The 18051-nt window shown below is 38.6% G+C and overlaps 1 protein-coding gene across 1 annotated transcript; it reads right to left on the reverse strand.

Moving 5' to 3' along the window:
* Positions 1–2668: 2668 nt before the first annotated feature.
* Positions 2669–11744, reverse strand: LOC124378621. The gene is made up of 9 exons (XM_046838353.1): positions 11723–11744; positions 11399–11538; positions 9666–9783; positions 8982–9578; positions 5686–5819; positions 5481–5604; positions 4730–5404; positions 2839–2962; positions 2669–2753 (listed from the first exon to the last, which is right to left on the reverse strand). The coding sequence occupies exons 1-8, from the start codon at positions 11742–11744 to the stop codon at positions 2946–2948; spliced, it is 1827 nt and encodes a 608-aa protein (XP_046694309.1). The 3' UTR covers positions 2669–2753; positions 2839–2945.
* Between the last annotated feature and the right edge of the window lie 6307 nt (positions 11745–18051).

The raw sequence follows: 18051 nt of genomic DNA on the forward strand, positions 1-18051 counted from the left end.
ATCTCAGCACCATCAAGTTTGCCACTGTTGGGCGCTTGAGCAAAGCTCTTAATAATTGTAAGTCAGGATAAGGGCATCTGCCAGATGCAGAAAATGGAAATGATTTATAATCAGCTGTCACCCAGACGAGGATCGGTTTCTGATTAAGGTTTCTTCCTCATATTGTCTCCAAGTGTTTGTCCTTACTAACGTAACCTCTGATCAGCTCAAAAAGGATAAATGTATACAAATTGAAACATTTCTGTAAACCTGCTTTGTTAAAATGATTATAGAAATCAAATCAGCAGTCATTATAGCCACAAATGGTATTGTGCACCAAGACATCATACATTGTGTCACATTTGTGTGGGGAAAAAAACCCCACTATTCACATTGCAGATAAACTTTAAGGACAATTGGGTCACATGATGTTTCCAGCCTTTTGTGGTACTTCCCCATACTGTTTTGAATTTTCAGGCACATCGTCATAGAGGATGTATTTGGGGAGGTCAGTACGTAAGGCATTGGAACTGGAAGGACATAAGTTCAAATCCCAGCACCAGCAAGCTACCTTGAGCAAGGACCCTCAACTGCTTGGTTGTATCGCTCTGGAAAAGGGCATCTGGGAAATGTCAAATCTAGATATAAATGTAAATAAGTTGTAGCATGGAATTCTTTCTTCACTTTTCTCTTTTCTTCATTTCTTTCTTCTCCAAACTGTTACCACAAAAATAGAGGCTTTAATTTAGCGCTCATTTGAACTTGAAGATCCAAACCTGTTCCAGCATGACAATGGTGGAGCAACTTCCCAGAAGAGTTGAGGTTTTTGTAACGGCAAATGGAGACTAAATGTGGAATAGGATGTTCAAAATTCTGAAATAATTCCTCCAAACTGCACAGGCATACTCAAAGGTCAAAATGTGTTTTTGTATTTTTATTACAAACTAATAAACCGAAGTAGAGCCGTGAGGACGACGTCCATTTACAGTTTAACATCTAAAAAACGACCTATGACGGTTGTTTTAATTTCAAAAACTAAAAACCTGAAATGAGGTTTTGCTTCACCCAGAGTAACTTTTCACTGGTTACTATTACTTGTAGTAAATCGCAAACATTAAAATTGTTCTTTTATAGGATGTGGTTCTTCTGTCGTTTCTGAAATGTTAATCCAATGTCCTACCTGAATCAATCCACCTCTTAATACCATCATTATGATGTCACAGCTGTAGAAACCATCAGTATTATAGTATATATGCGCTGCATCACAGACAGAAACCCAGAGAACACAGTTCAAAAATTCTTCTACTGCAGCCACAACTGCACATACATCATCTCTAAAAGAATGATCGATATCAACCTCATAAAATGACCCCGGTTTTCCTGCAAATTTGTGCATTTTATTGTGCGTTACGGATTAAATTAAAGGCAAATTGGGTGTCAATTCTACAGGCAGGGAAACGCAAACGTAGAAACGATTCATGAAAACAACTGTTTTGAGCTGTTTGGTCAACCTTTCCTCATGATGTCCAGCTTTTTTCTTGAAAATGTATCTCAAACCGAATCCATGTCTTCTTTTTGGTCAGCCATTGCAGAATAATAATAATAATAATAAAACGGTTATTAAATCCTGATAAAAATATTGGAACTTGTGCAGTTTGCTACAGAAGCGAATCGCGGGCTCTGACTAAAGACGTGAAAATGCTGACCCTTGGACTTGAACCAAATCGCAGTCTGATTTGTCAAAGCAACAGCTTTGTGCAACAAAGTTTATGGTTAAAAAAAAGACCCTGGCAAAATGTAATGTAAAGACTGAAATCTGATTGGTTACAAAACGAAATTCTACTTGGGTAGAACATTTTCAAGAGAAACAAAGGAAGAGAAGTGACTATTGGGATTAAATTGAATGCATATTCATGGACAAAAGTATATTTTGGACGGCCTGCCACTGTATGTGATAATAAAAGTAATAATACGATAAATTGATTGTATTAAACTTGTCAAACTTGCACATAGTTGCCATGTTATAAAGCAAGTATAAAGCCAGTGTTTATTAAAACGGATGTGGTTTCGAGTGTTAGATGCCATCGCTTCACATTCCAACACCTGCACAAACAACTCAGACTTTGTTTAGACTCTGGGAAAGGAAATAATGGATGTTTATTTTGTCTGTCGAGTATTTAAGTAGTATAAATTAAGCAAGGAAATAGCAGAGGGTGTCGCACAGACTTCAGAAGTTATTCTTAAAAAGGCACACACATGAAGCCCACATGGTTTCATTAAAGGTAAGTGGCCAAAGGGGAAATATGAAATACTTTAATTTTCATTGCATGCACAGTTCACATTCCCAAATAATAATAAAAAAAGTTTTAACGTCATCTTTTCTCTTTATGAAACTTTATACGTGGCACTATAGATCCCTATTTCATCCATCTCTGTTAGTAGTGTGGTGTGGAAAAGGTTCTTGAAGTTTTCTAAGAAGGTCAGGTCAGACGGATATCGGATCTTGTTAGCCCAGATGAGAGTTGTGCCCGGCTGACAGAAATGATGCATGGTGGCAAGAAGCTCACCCAGGAAGTTATGATGGTAAACCACGTCAGCTGCCACGACATAGTCATAGCGGTTTGAGGAGCGAGGGAAGGGTTTTTCTAACTCGTAACCCCAGGAAAGTTCTTTCACTTGAGGGTCGTGTCGGCGCAAAGACCTGGTATTCCGGTCGAGATTGAATCTCAGGTTACTTAAGATATCCGGCAGGTCAGTGGCTGTTAATTTGGCACCTACGGACACAATTTCAAACGATTCATTCATTTACTGCATATATAGAATAAAGGTATATATGTGGACAACCAACGCAAGACCTACCAAGCAAGGTTAGGACAATCGAAAGAAGACCAGTCCCTGCGCCAATCTCCAGAACTGTTTTGTCAAGTAGGTTAATTTGCTGCCTCCCTTCAGAGGTTTCCAGGAATTTACAAAGAGCAACTGCCTGCAAAAACACAGGTCAAACGTTCCTGAAATTAGCACCAATGAATATGAATCAAGTCAGATGATACATTTCCCTCTGTCGTTCTCCATAAAGACTTACCGCAGGCCAAATCATTGCGCCATATGAGTCAAAGGACTCCTCTATGACGATTTTGTGACCCATAAAGTAGTGAATCTCTTTGCTTTGGAAGAAGGTCCACTTGGATTCCCAAATCCTTTGACAAGATGATTGTTCATCGGTGTCATCTGATAAAGGGGCGATGGCATTTTAGTGCCATGTAAAAAAATATATAAATACATATATAGGGAATAAAGTCAAAAGAATTTGAGAATAAAGTTGAAATTATGAGAATAAAGTCTAAAGTTTTTGAGTATAAAGTTGTAACAATACAAGACTATAAGTAGTAATATTTTGAGAAAAATCACAGAAATGCGATAAACGTTTCGCTGCTGTGCTTAAAATGGAGGTGGAAGATCCTGCTTTTGTTTAGAATTCAGAAATAGGAAAAATTCTGTCTTTTGGCACGTCAGCACAGAGTAATAAATAGTAAATGAAGACTGCAGCGGTTCTGAGGAAAACAATTTACTCCAAAGAAAAAAATCAGACAGGCACTAAGGCCTCTTTTTTGCAGTCTGAAATGGCAACCAGTGGTTGACTCCAAGGATATCGATGGTTACATCTGTATGCTATTTAGCCATTTCTGTCCACACAGGCTGCCCAGGTGCTTGTTCAGTCTCTTGTCATTTCAAGACTCGACTACTGCAACTCTCTGCTGGCAGGTCTTCCCCTGAACGCTATTCATCCACTGCAAATGATCCAAAACACAGCTGCAAAACTTGTGTTTAATCTGCCCAAGTTCTCCTACACCACCCCACTGCTGTGCTCCCTCCACTGGCTTCCAGTAGCTGCACGTATCAGATTCAAAAGACTGATGCTGGCCTACAAGGCCAAAAATGGACCAGTGCCATCTTACCTCAGTGACCTCATCACATCTCTCACTGCACCACGCTGTCTGAGATCCTCCAGCACTGCTCAACTGGTACCTCCTTCTCTCAGAATGAGAGGTAAGTATTCTTCTAGGCTCTTCTCTGTTCTGGCACCGAGGCGGTGGAATGAACTTCCCCTAGATGTCCATACTGCAGATTCCCTGGCTATGTTCAAGGTTGAAGACCTACCTCTTCCTGAAATACCTAAATTAGCACTTTCCAAGTTTGCTTTGTAGAACTCCAGTTATATTTATATTAAGTTTGTAATCTTGCGTACCAGTGTAGATTTATTCATTGCTGGAGACTCAAAGCACTTTTGTACGTCGCTCTGGATAAGGGCGTCTGCTAAATGCCGCAAATGTAAATGTAAATGTATTCGAAGAAGAGATGTTTCTCAAGGGACTATGAGGATGATGATCAAAGAAATCGCCCCTGAAGGAGTTCAGCATATGTGGCACACTTTTGACTTGATTATTAAAATATTTAGATTTTATTCTTGTATTGCTATAAATTTATTCTCGTAAGTTTGACATTTTTCTCAAAATATTAAGCCTTTATTCTCATATTGCTACGACTATAATCTTGTGAAAAGATCAATCTTTATTTGTTCTACAGTGGGGTAAGTTCCATGTAAAAGAAGTCTAAATTTAGATTTTTTTCAACTTTTTTTCAAACTTGTGACTAAAATGGTGTTATAGAAAGGATATACAATAATAATTAAGGACAAATAAACACAATCACCGATTAATAAAATTCTATAACTATAACTACGTTATATTACCTGTAGGGAATGATTCTGATACATCATGACTATGGGACTCTTCCCATTCTTCAGAGCTTCCATGTTCCTTGTCATTTCCTTCATTATACTTCTTTTGCACATCCTCTTCTTTCTGTTCATTTATGACCGCTTGGACACCTCGTCCCTCATTTCTGTTAATATCTGTACTGTAGTTTTTGTCCTCCTGTGTCTTTTTGCTTGGTGAGATCTCTTCATCTGTAAACTCAAATGCTGTTTGACACTTTTCCATCTTTTCCTCTGAGCCTGTGGTTTTCATCAAGTCATCTTCACTATCTGAGGCTCTATGAGTTGCCAAGTAAATCCTCACTTCATCCAGCTCTGCTAGCAGACTGGTCAGAAAAGCTTGATTGAAGTCCTCAATAAAGATCAGGTCAGCTGGATAACACGCTTTAACAGCCCAGATCAGATTTGTGCCTGGTTGGCAGAAATGTCTCATGGTAACCAATAGCTCAGTAAAGCAGTCATAGTGGTCGAGCGCCTCAGCTGCCAGCACGTAATCATAACGACACTTGGAATGAGGGAAGTTTCGCTCCAGGTCGTGACTTAGTGCTGTCACTTGGGGTTCGTGCCTTTGACGACCTCTTGTATTGCGATGCAAATTACTTCTTAGGTTCTCCAAGAGTTCTGGTTGTTCCGTAGCTGTTACTCTGGCACCTACAAGACAATTTTCCAGCTTAGTATTTGTCCTTGATAATGTTCTTATAAAAAATATGTATATTGTAAAGCCTACCCAACAATGTAGCTACTACTGACAGCAATCCAGTGCCTGCACACAACTCGAGTACAGTACGGTCAAGGAGAACAATCTGCTCTTGGCCTGCTGGTGTTTCTAAGTATTTGCATAAAGCCACTGTCTGGATAAGAAAGTTTATATAAAGTGTAAATGTCAATTAATAGTCATCTTTCACTTGGCATGTAATTAATAGACTACTTACAGCTGGACTGATGGTATCACCATTGAATATTTCAATGCAGATTTTGTGACCTACAAAGTTGTAAATGTCTTGTTTATTGTCCATGCCTGGTGTCTGGAAGACCAGTTGTTCATTCCCCTCTGAGTCATGTGATTCTGCAAAAAAAAATGGTATTTATATTTTTTATCAACTATATTGATTGAAATTTACACCGATCAGACATAACATTATGATCACCTGCCTAATATTGTGTTGGTCCCCCTTTTGCTACCAAAACTGTCCTGACCTGTCGAGCAGTATTTATGATGCATGTATTTCAAATATAAAATAGTATTTTGTAATTGGTGTTTAATTTGGCTGATGAAAATTACTTCATATTTTGTATCAAACTACTTTGGTGTTTTGTATTTTTGTATTTTTGACATACTTTGTATGAAGTCTACATGATGACCATAAAAATGCAGCCTCTGATTACTGCCTACTCAGTATTTTGCCCAGACTTGTTGAGATCAGAACAGAAAACTGATCCAAATGGAAGAAGGTGGTGAAGGAAAGAAACCTGCAGGCTGCCAGATTTCATATAGGCGTCCAATGTTTGATAAATAAAAATGCATTCTTCTTCTTTCGGCTTCTTTTATTAGGGGTCGCCACAGCGGATTATCCGTCTCCATACCCCCCTGTCCTCCACATCTGCCTCCTTCAAACCAACTACCTGCATGCCTTCCCCTCAGCACATCCATAAACCTCCTCCTCCATCTTCCTCTTTACCTTTTTCCTGGTGGCTCTATTCTCAGCATTCTCCTACTGATATACCCCATGTCCCTCCTCTGCACATATCCAAACCATCTCAATCTCGCCTCCCTCACCTTGTCTCTAAAACGTCCTACATGAGCTGTCGCTCTTATAAACTCAATTCTAATCCTGTCCATCCTCATTACTCCCAAAGAAAACCCTAACATCTTCAGCTCTGCTACCTCCAGCTCCACCTCCTGTCTTTTACTCAATGCCACTGTCTCTAAACCATACAACATTGCAGGTCTCACCACAGTCCTATAAACTTTCCCTTCCACTCTTGCAGATATTCTTTTATCACAAATCACTCCTGCTACCACTCTTCTCCACCCACTTCACCCTGCCTGCACTCTTTTCTTCACTTCTCTAACACACTCTCCATTACGTTGCACTGTTGACCCCAGGTACCTGAACTGCTCCACTTTCACCACCTCTTATCCCTGCAACCACACCACTCCACTGCCCTCCTTCTCATTCACACACATGTACTCTGTATTACTCCTACTGACTTTCATTCCCCTTCTCTCCAGCACGTACCTCCACCTCTCCAGGCTCTTCTCAACCTGCTCACTACTTTCACCACAAATCACAATATCATCCGCAAACATCATAGTCCACGGAGGCTCCTGTCTGACCTTGTCTATCAACCTGTCCATCATCACTGCAAACAGGAAAGGGCTCAGAGCCAATCCTTGATGCAGTCCAACATTCACCTTGAACCAGTCTGTCGTTCCTACTGCACACTTCACTGCTGTCACACTGTCCTTATACATGTCCTGCACCACCCTCACATACTTCTCTGCCACACCTGACTTCCTCATACAATACCACAACTCCTTTCTCGGCACTCTGTCGTACGCTTTCTCTAAATCCACAAACACAATGCAACTCCTTCTGACCTTCTCTATACTTCTCCATCAACTACAAAGCAAATAAGGCATCTGTGGTGCTCTTCCTCTGCATGAAACCATACTGTTGCTCACAGATGATCACCTCTTCCCTCAGCCTGGCTTCCACTACTCTTTCCCATAACTTCATGGTGTGACTGATCAACTTTATTCCCCTGTGGATACTGCAGTGTATTAATTATAAAAAAAATATTGTACCCTAATTGAAATAGCTGTTTAGAATAATCATGATTTTTCACACAATTGCATAAATGACTGCCTGACACATCATATGTTATTATATTTATGATTAACAATCAAATAATCATTATTACATTATTTACATACTAGTTGCTATGAATGCAGGTGCCATCAGTCGTCTTCTTACGAATGATTTGTTTGTAATTGAGTCAGTGTTGCTGATATAAAGTAGCCCTTTGTTACCAAACACCAAGTAACTAAATTAGGATCCAATTATGAATAGCAAACTGTTAAACATTAAACTGTTGGTTACTTTAAAACTAACCTTCTTCTGGGAGATCACAGGGATTATGTATGTGAATATTTCATCTGTTATCTGGTTGCATATGTCAGATTTATTGCATGACTCGGCCAGAGAAAAGCTGTTGTTATCAAACATTGTTTACTTCAACTGAGTCAGTGTAATGGTGAAGGAACAGATAAAACAGACCAATTGATTGAAGGTTTGAGAAAAAATCTCATGCTCCCTTGTACAAGTATTTTTTAGTATTTGTAAAATACCTTTTTTTTTATGTATCTTTGCCCAACCCCTATCAACAGCATTAACTTCTTTAGCAATTTGAACTACAGGAGCTTGTCTGTTGGATCGGACCACACGAACCAGCATTCGCTCCCCACGTGCATCAATGAACCTTGGCCGCCCATGACCCTGTCACCGCTTCACCGCTGTTCCTTCTTTAAACCACTTTTGATAGATACTAACCACTGCAGACCAAGAACAGCCCACAAGAGCTGCAGTTTTAAAGACGCTCTGACCAAGTCGTCTAGACGTCCCAATTTGGTCCTTGTGAAACTTGCTCAAATCCTTACGCTTGCCCATTTTTCTGCTTTTAACACATCAGCTTTGAGGACAAAACGATATGATATAATATCAATATATCATAATGATATAATATCAAAATCTGATGCCTTAATGGTATATATTACATTTATATTAACCGTACATCTAAAAAAAATGGGTTGGAGTGGGATCTTGAGTGGCCTGTTATAGAAGCTCTAACCTCAACCTTAATGAACACCTTTGAGATGAATTGAAATGCTGACTGTATCCCAGACCTCCACACCCTACAGAAGTACCTGACCTACTAATGCTAACAAGGCTAAATGAACTCAAATATCCACAAGCAAGCAATCTAGTGGATCATCTTTCCAGAAGAGTGGAGTCAAATAGGGACTAAATGTAGAATGGGATTTTCAAAATGCACACACCGAACTTATGGTCAAGTGTCTGCAAAGCTTTATACATACAGTATCTAAACTGTATATATAAAATGTTGGAAACATCATAGTGAGTAATGAGTTCATCTTATGACATGTCTGGGACTTTTGGCAGTGTCTGATTTAGGGGATGACATGGCACAGTTCTAAATGGCCTACCTTCTTTGTATTTAGCATGACCATTGTCTTCAGTTTCTTCTCCTGTTTCACTGGCGTTCCTTTGCCTTGTATCTCCGTTGGATTCATTCAGTTCGTCCTTATTAGCATATTTATCCTGGTTCTTGTTACTATATGCAGTTTCGCACTCTGTAGAGTCCTTTTCCTGCTTTGCTGCATCATTTAACATCATCACTGAACAGTCGTTCTCTACCTCATTTTTTGCGGTACCAGAGTAAATTTTAACTTCTCCCATATCTGCAATTAAAGTGGTGTTAAAGGTCTTCTTAAAGTTCTCCGTAAACACCAGATCAGACGCAAAGCGGATCTTATTGGCCCAGATCACGGTTGTGCCTGGTTGGCAGAAATGGCGCATGGTTACTAAGAGCTCGTCTAAGAAGTCGTGATGGTAGACCACGTCTGCGGCCAGAATGTAGTCATAGTGATAAACAGACCGAGGAAAGGTCCGTTGCAGGTCATAGCCCCATGACAGCGATGCCACTTGAGGTGTGTATCTGCAGTAGCCTCTTGTGTTTCTGCACAAGTTACTGCGCAGGTTTCCCAGGACTTCAGAAAGGTCACTAGCAGTTACCCAAGCACCTGTAAAATACTTATTGTATTATCATTGTTTAACAGACACAAAACATGACTCATTTACAACCATATTGAATTTCTGTGCAAGCTCACCCAAGAGGCTGGCGACAATGGATACTATGCCAGTTCCTGCTCCAAGCTCTAAGACTGCTTTGTCTTGCAGATTAATCTTTTTTTTATTAGAATCCAGATACTGACATAGTGCGAGTCCCTACATGTAAAAAAACAAAAAAAAAAAAAAACACAAAAAGCAAATACAATATATGGACCTGACTTTTTCCAGCCATAAGTGTTTTTTCCCCAAGGGTCCCTGGTGGTCTAGTGGTCAGGGAACCAATCCCAGCCACTCCTAGTTCCGGTCCCAAGCCCAGATAAATGGGGTGGGTTGCGTTAGGAAGGGCATCCAGCATAAAAACGTGCCAAATCAAACATGCGGATGATCCGCTGTGGCGACCCCTAATGGGAGAAGCCGAAAGAAAGTTTTAAGTGTTTTATCCCCAAAAAGTTAAAGGCACACAATGGTATAGGACGTCTCTGGATGTGGTAGCATGATTTCTTTCTTTCACCTAAACTAGGAGACCCAAACCTGTTCCAACCTCTGTGCCCAAAGCCATCTCCATAAACATATGATTTACATGGGTTGGAATTGAATGAAAGATCTTTAGTGGCCTCCTATATCGCTCTGAACCTTATTGAACACCTTTGAGATGAATGTGAAAGCTGACTGCACCCCAGGCCTCCTCACATTACCTACATCAGTACCTGACTTTACTTACACCCTTGTGGTTGAATGATCACAAGATCTAGTGGAACATCTCAGAATAATGGAAGCAAATGGGAACTAAATGTGGTAGTGCAAAAAAACACGTGAATCTTATGGTCAGATGTATATTAACTTTTGTTTATATTGTGTATAGTATTTAGGTCTCTGGTAAGTGTACATATGGCTGGAATGTTCGGGTTATCATAGTGCAGTTTGGATTTTTTTTTTGTTTAGTTCATTTGTGACATTTTCCATCCCAGCAGCTGAACCTTGTTTCTTGTCCATATGAGGTAACTCAAACCACAGATGGTTTAGAAATGGGTAGATGGTTGCTGTTGACCGGCACAAATGAGGTAGTTGATATAAAAATAAATAAGCAGTAAGAATTTCGTTAGCACCAGTGCCATAATAAAATATTTCACATATCTGAAACAGTTGCCCGGATTTTGGACCTATGAGCATTTTGGTAACCACCCAGAGAGAACGATGAAGAAAGAGAGAACAAGATCACAGTTTAGTTTGGTCATAATTAGTGGTGGTCAAATCTAAAAATAAAATGTTTCATAACATCTAACTGTTTGAAATAGCAGCACACAAAATCCACCACCTAAACCTTACCAAGCATCATTCGAACTATAATAATGTTATTGCCAAATAGAACCAAAATAACTTTTTGGTCATCAGGATGTTTGGCAACAAAAATAAACTACATGCAAGGATATGAAACCCTGGTATAAAATATGAACATGGGTCATTAATGCTCAAGGGCTGTTTTCTGGCTGGTGTTTCAGAAGCTCTTGTGACGGTTGATGGTATCATAAATTAGTTCCAGCCCTAGACCTGGTTGCTTCGGCTGGTTTGTGAACTTGCACAAACCTACAAAAGAGCATGAAACAACCAAGACTCCTCTACAAACTCTGATCAATTAGACATTACAGGACAAGACTCAGTACTATTCATACTCTGCAGGCCAATTTAAACTACATCTTTTCACGTGGTATTATTTTTCACGATATTTCCAATAATTTGGTGCTTATTTCGAGTTAAGACAGTGGCTTCTTACCGCGGGCCAGATGGTGGCACCATAAGAATCAAGAGACTCGTAGATTTTGATTTCGTGTCCAACGTAGTAATGAATCTCCTTATTAAGGTTGCAGTAGAAGTGTGGCTCCCAGGCTTTCTGACACACTTTACTGTTTAGGTCTGAAACACGAGATAAGAATAGCACAGGATTTGTTTATTACACAATGAGTTTCATCAGCATCCTTCATATTTGACTACAGTACAAGTTTATGTAATTGAGTTCTTTAAGTATACCAACCATCTTCTTTTCTTTCTTCTGCTTCTGTTTCCTCCTGTGTTTCTGTGTTGGTTTCTTTGTCTGTACACTCGCCTACGATTTTCTCCATAATTTTATCTCTGCATTGATCAAATGTTTGACATGATATTAGTCACTGAATGTTTTAAATGATTCACAGATCGAAATGGTGCTTTTGCTTAAATCAAAACAAATCAAATTTTATTTAATTTGTCACGTACACATTTGTACAGAGTGGGACATGTCCCACTTATGACTGTCCAATGCTGAAGAAGAAGAATGCACATGGAAATAAAAGTAGATAAAGAATAGTAGAAAAAAAAGAAATCAAATAAAAGGTTTTTTTGCAATTGTGCAAATAAAAAATTGAGCAAAAGAAGGAAATGTAAACGTCCATGTTTTCCTGGTTTAGATTCCGAAAATCGTATAAAAATCATAATGTGATTCATGATGGGTTAGTGTAATGCATTATGCATAATGCATTAAGCTGGTTTAAATCCTACCTGTCCGATCATTGCCATTTCGTAGATTTAAATGGAGAGCTATCCAGGCTAATGCTAGTGAATTATGGTGTGCCACAAGGTTCAGTTCTAGGACCCCTGCTCTTCACACTATACATGCTTTCCTTAGGAAATATTATTAGAAGGCATGGAATTAGCTTCCATTGTTATGCTGATGATACCCAGCTATATATCTTATTAAAACCAGGCGATAAAGCTCAATTAACTCGGATAACTGAGTGTGTTAAGGAAATAAGAGATTGGATGACCCATAACTTTCTACTTTTAAATTCTGATAAGACGAAGATTTTGCTCATCGGCCCAAAAACTAGCATACAGAAGCTCCAGCATCTCAACCTGCATTTAGACGGATGTTCTGTAACCACTAGTTCAACAGTAAAAGACCTGGGAGTTATTTTAGATAGCAACTTGTCTTTTAATATTCATATCAACCAATTTACAAAAACAGCCTTCTTTCACCTTAGAAATATTTCTAAGCTAAGAAACATGTTGTCTATATCCGATGCAGAGAAGCTCGTCCATGCGTTCATGACCTCCAGAATAGACTATTGTAATGCATTACTAGGTGGATGCATCATTATTAAACAAGCTACAGTTAGTTCAGAATGCGGCAGCAAGTGTTCTTACTAGGTCAAGAAAATATGATCACATAACCCCAATCTTATCGTCCCTACATTGGCTTCCTGTAAAGTTTCGAATAGACTACAAACTACTACTTCTTACTTATAAAGCACTAAATGGTTTGGCTCCCATGTATCTCTCCAGTCTTTTAACACGCTACAATCCGTCACGCTCCCTGAGATCTCAAAACTCTGGGCTTCTAGTAGTTCCTAGAATAGCAAAGTCCACTAAAGGTGGTAGAGCATTTTCACATTTAGCTCCCAAATTTTGGAATAGTCTTCCTGACAGTGTTCGGGGCTCAGACACACTCTCCCAGTTTAAGTGCAAATTAAAAGCATATCTTTTTAGCAAATTCTACACATAACACGTCTCACATCATAACCTTGTGCTCCAGAACATCTGATCACATGCACATTATCAACTTGTGCTGTTAATATCATGAACAGCAGCTACGCTAATTGCTCTCCACTGCTTCTCTTTCTCTCCCCATCCCGAGGCTTACTGAGGTTTAGCCAGTTCCAGTCACGTCCCACCTCATGAATATTATGGACTTTAAAGGAGTAGATGCCGAACTCGCAAACATCCTGAACCGTCTAGAGACATACAAGTGCCAATTGGATCCCACTACATGTGTGGAGTTTTGACATTGGACCTCCTGGAGTGTTTAAATTCTCTGGCATGGAGAAGCTGTTGCTGGATCTGTGATGATCACAAATGTTGCTCCTACTTTTATACCAAAGACTGTAGAAAGAACATTTACTTATAATCTTATACTCCAGTGCTCATGTTGGTTCTTACTCTCCAGTGTTCTGTATTGTTGAAAGATTTATGATCAAACTCTTGATGTCACCCAAATGAGGATGGGTTCCCCTTTTGAGTCTGGTTCCTCTCAAGGTTTCTTCCTCATAACATCTAAGGTAGTTTTTCCTTGCCACAGTTGTCATGGCTGCTCATCAGAGATAAATACACAACATTCACTTTGACTGTTGATTTCTTTAAAGCTGCTTTGAAACAATGTCTTATGTGAAAAGCGCTATAGAAATAAACTTGACTTGACATTAATCATGATGTGTTTAAAGTTAGTTGATGCTTATGATGCATGCAAGATCAATTTATTAACCTGTACACACATTTAATACAGAAATGTTCACTTACACCATACAAGATATTCAAACCACTGGGCTCAAAGCTACAAAATTCATTTATGGATATAAATGACACCAACAGGTCGATCCATCCTGCAAAGAAGCTGTAATCCACACCACACCAGACCATACCATACCATACCTTTAGTCAGCAGATTCCCAAATGTGTCCAGGTAATTGTGTCCTAACTGCACTTTCAGGTTCTGCTCAGACAGAAATATAGAGGAGCAGCATCATAGCAGACACTCCCAGCATCACACGGAGCCCAGATTACATTTCAAAATAGATCCACGAAGCAGGAGCTTGCACAAAGATCCTCACAGATTGGGATAGATTTCAAACAGCAGGAGCTGGGGTTCTATTTCTGGGGAAGCGTCGATTGATCATCAGCTACGCACCATAATGTATGATGGAACGGAGTTATCTTTTGGCATGAGCTGTAGATAGCAGGTGCATTAGTTCATATGCAAGTGTCCTTGAGTATTTAATTCTAGTACAATGTGCACTGTGTAGATTTGGATCTTTGTTGAACTCCTTAAAATAATAACCACTTCTGTTAACTTTATATATATCTATATTCTTTAACCAGTTCTCAGGTTTTTGATGATTATGATCGATAAGCATCTTGTTTTCAGGAACATTGAGTTTTCTGGAAAGTTTTGAGAACGTTTAAACATGTATGTTCTTACAAAACCACTAAAGGAACCTCAGGTCTACAGTTTACGTCCTGTTGTCTAAAGCAGTAAACACATTGCTTATAACCTGCGCTGTGTATATTTCTGTCCCTCTAATGCACAATTGTTATGTTCGTACTTAATGGATTATGCAGATGGATGACATGTGTTTCATCCATTCAACCTCGATGACTCTCATGGGGTCTAAATTCTCGCTGCATCTTCTCCTGTTTCCCACATCACAAACAAACCCCTCACAAATCTGGCAGCCTTTCCAACTCCCCAGCCTTTTAGGAAGCTTTTTGGAAGTGAGCCCTGCCCAGAGTAGACGTGACATTACACCCAGGATTGATTGCATCTTTTTTCAAGCTCAAAAAAACCTAAAAAGCATCTCAGTGCTGTACATATTCTGTTTCAAACCGAGATGATGGAGTGCCTGTACATCTTGTCTACCAGTAGAGTTTCCTGGTACCATGTTCATGCTACGTGCTATATGTGAGCTGGGTCCTGTTACCTTGAAGTATCCAGTGATGCCAATTACGTTACACTTCCATAATAAATCACAGATCTGAACTTAAATAATCCTGACACAATGTAAATCAGCAGGCTAACACTGTTAATAAAAATCTAGCACTACAAACACTTTCATTTATTAAACAATTTATCCTGAATTAAATATGAAATGTAATATGAAAGCACACAGTGACAAACTTCAAATCAAGTGACTTTTATTGCTATTTCAACCATATACAACATTTCTCCAGAACTACGGTGCAATACAGAGCAGACCGTACACAGGAATACAATAAGAACAATAGCACAGTGAATTATAGTGCAGAACTGACAAAGAGCTAATGTAAACATTATATAAAAATGCAAAAGCATTGCTCACATAAATAGTCTATATGTTAAAATTTGACTTCAGCTGCAGGTTTTTTTTAGTTGATTGTGGAATCCTGAACAAATACAGCACACTGTATGGACTATTGGGAAATCTGATTTTTTTACTAATTTGTGTTTGTTACAAAGTTGGAGGCATGCAAGTGTTTAGGATCTTTGGATGCAGTAGCATTACATTTTCCTTCACTTAATTTAGGAAACCCAAGCATGACAATGCCCCTGTGCACAAAGCGTTCTCCATGAAGCTTTACATGGGTTGTAATAGAAAATCTTGATTAGCCTGCCATGGCTCTCTGACCTCAACTTAATTCAATTCAATTCAATTCAATTCATTTTTATTTGTATAGCGCTTTTAACAATAAACATTGTCTCAAAGCAGCTTTACACAGATAATGTGGTGATTAAAAGTGAATATGTTCTTTATAAGTGTAAGTTCGTCCCTGATTAGAAAGACTGTGGTGAGGAAAAACTCCCTGAGATGGCATAAGGAAGAAACCCTGAGAGGAACCAAACTCAAGAGGAAACCCGACCTCATCTGGGTTGCACCGAATGTCCATTTATAGCAGATATACGATGTTGCGGGGTGCAGTGATGGTGATCAGAAGTGAAAAGTAGTCCTGAGTCAAACCTCAAACAGACTGAACACCTTCGAATATGAACGCTGACTGCAGTATCAGTATCTGACCAATAGGGACTAGATGTGGAATGGGATGTTCAAAAAGCACATACAAATCTTTTAGGTCAGGTGTTCACAAACATTTGTCCATATAGTGTATAAAGCTGTAAATAATTATATATATAAGATATAAGAACATCTAAGAAACTTTCATTCAACCCAAAGTTCAATTTAAACGTTACTGTAAGTAAATAAAAAAATGAATGTAAAGCAACATTTACATTGTTTAATTTGCCATTCAAAAATATCAATATTAAAATGAGTAAAACATGGAAATGATTAATATCCACTGTCTTGTTAGGTGAGAAATAATTGCATAATTACAATATTTCATTATAAGTTCTGATACTGATTGTAATATCTTCACTTTCGACTGATTCCTGACCCATCTGATATATTTTCTTTAAAAACTTTCATTTTAGTTAAAAAAGTGTATTTATTTTCAGTGTAATTAAAACACATAATGACCAATGAAAGTCATTAAGAATGACTTACATTGCTCATGAAAATATTTTTAAAGTTTATTTAAAATGTAATTAATTATTAAATTATTGTTGTTGATGTATAATGTAAAATTATAAAAAAAATAAAAAGATATATAATATAATATAATATAATATAATATAATATAATTAAGAAAATCAATACAGGAAACAATTTGTTACAGGAACATTTTTACTCAGACATGAACCTGATGTGGATTCTGGGTGAGATTCTTTAGTTCCATCTTAATTTCCCACAGAAAATATGATGCAGTCTCCATGTCTCAAATGATGTACAAAGAATAGAAACGGGGCTCAAGGGTTTGCACCAGGAATAAAAGCTGGCTGAGGTAGGAGTGTGTATGAGTTCCTACATGCTTTGTTTAGGCTTCTAAAACTTCTCCATGAGGAGGGGTTCTCCTCAGTTTGGTCCTAATAAGCATCTTCACCTCTGTACAGATAGAATTCTTCAAGTTTCTTGGAACTGAAATTTGAGTAAATAATAGCTTTGTAGTAGTAGGTTATGAGTTTAAATCCCAGACCAGAGAGCAACAGTCACTGCCACAGAAAGACCTAAAGCAATACACTTCAACTTGTTAGTTTAAAAGCCACACTAGATCGACAGAACTGTGGACTCCTGATTGTATGGCTTTCTTTTATATCCGATTTCACATTTAGTCCTCACTTCTGTTACAATATCCTCCACTATTATCTGGGAAGATCTTCCACAAGGTGTTGGAGTGTGCTTGTGGAGATTTGTGCTCATTCAGTCACAAGGGTGTTAAATCAGGGACTGTTGTAGATGAGATGAGGAGGGCTGGGGTGCAGTCAGTGTTCACATTCATCTCAAAGGTGTTCGGTATGGTTGAGGCCGGAGCTCTATAGCAGGCCACTTGAGATCTTTCAGTCTAACTCCTGTAAAGCCTATCTTCATGGAGCAGCTTCATGGGCATTTTCAAGCAGATTTGGAACTTCTAGGTCAAGTGAAGGCAAATTTTCATGCTATAGCATCCAAAGGCATCATTTCCAATTGTGTGCCTCCACCTTTGTGGTGACATTTCGTAAAGAACCACATATGTGTGGAAAAGTCAGGTGTCCCAATACATTTTGCCCATATAGTGCAAGTTTATGTCTGCTTTCTACAAACATACCCTGTTATCTATTCGCTGTTAGGTGTTTCCGATTTCGAAGATTTTTTAATTAATTTATCATTACAGAACATTGTTAATATTAACATCAACCTACAAAATGTGGAATATTTCCAGCTGCCAAGGTAACACTTAAAGAGCAAATTTATTAGAACCTCCATATTGAATTTAGAAATATAAACACACACACACACACACACACACACACACACACACACACACACACACAAA

Source organism: Silurus meridionalis, chromosome 24 (assembly GCF_014805685.1).
Source record: "Silurus meridionalis isolate SWU-2019-XX chromosome 24, ASM1480568v1, whole genome shotgun sequence".
Classification (NCBI taxonomy): Eukaryota; Metazoa; Chordata; class Actinopteri; order Siluriformes; family Siluridae; genus Silurus; species Silurus meridionalis.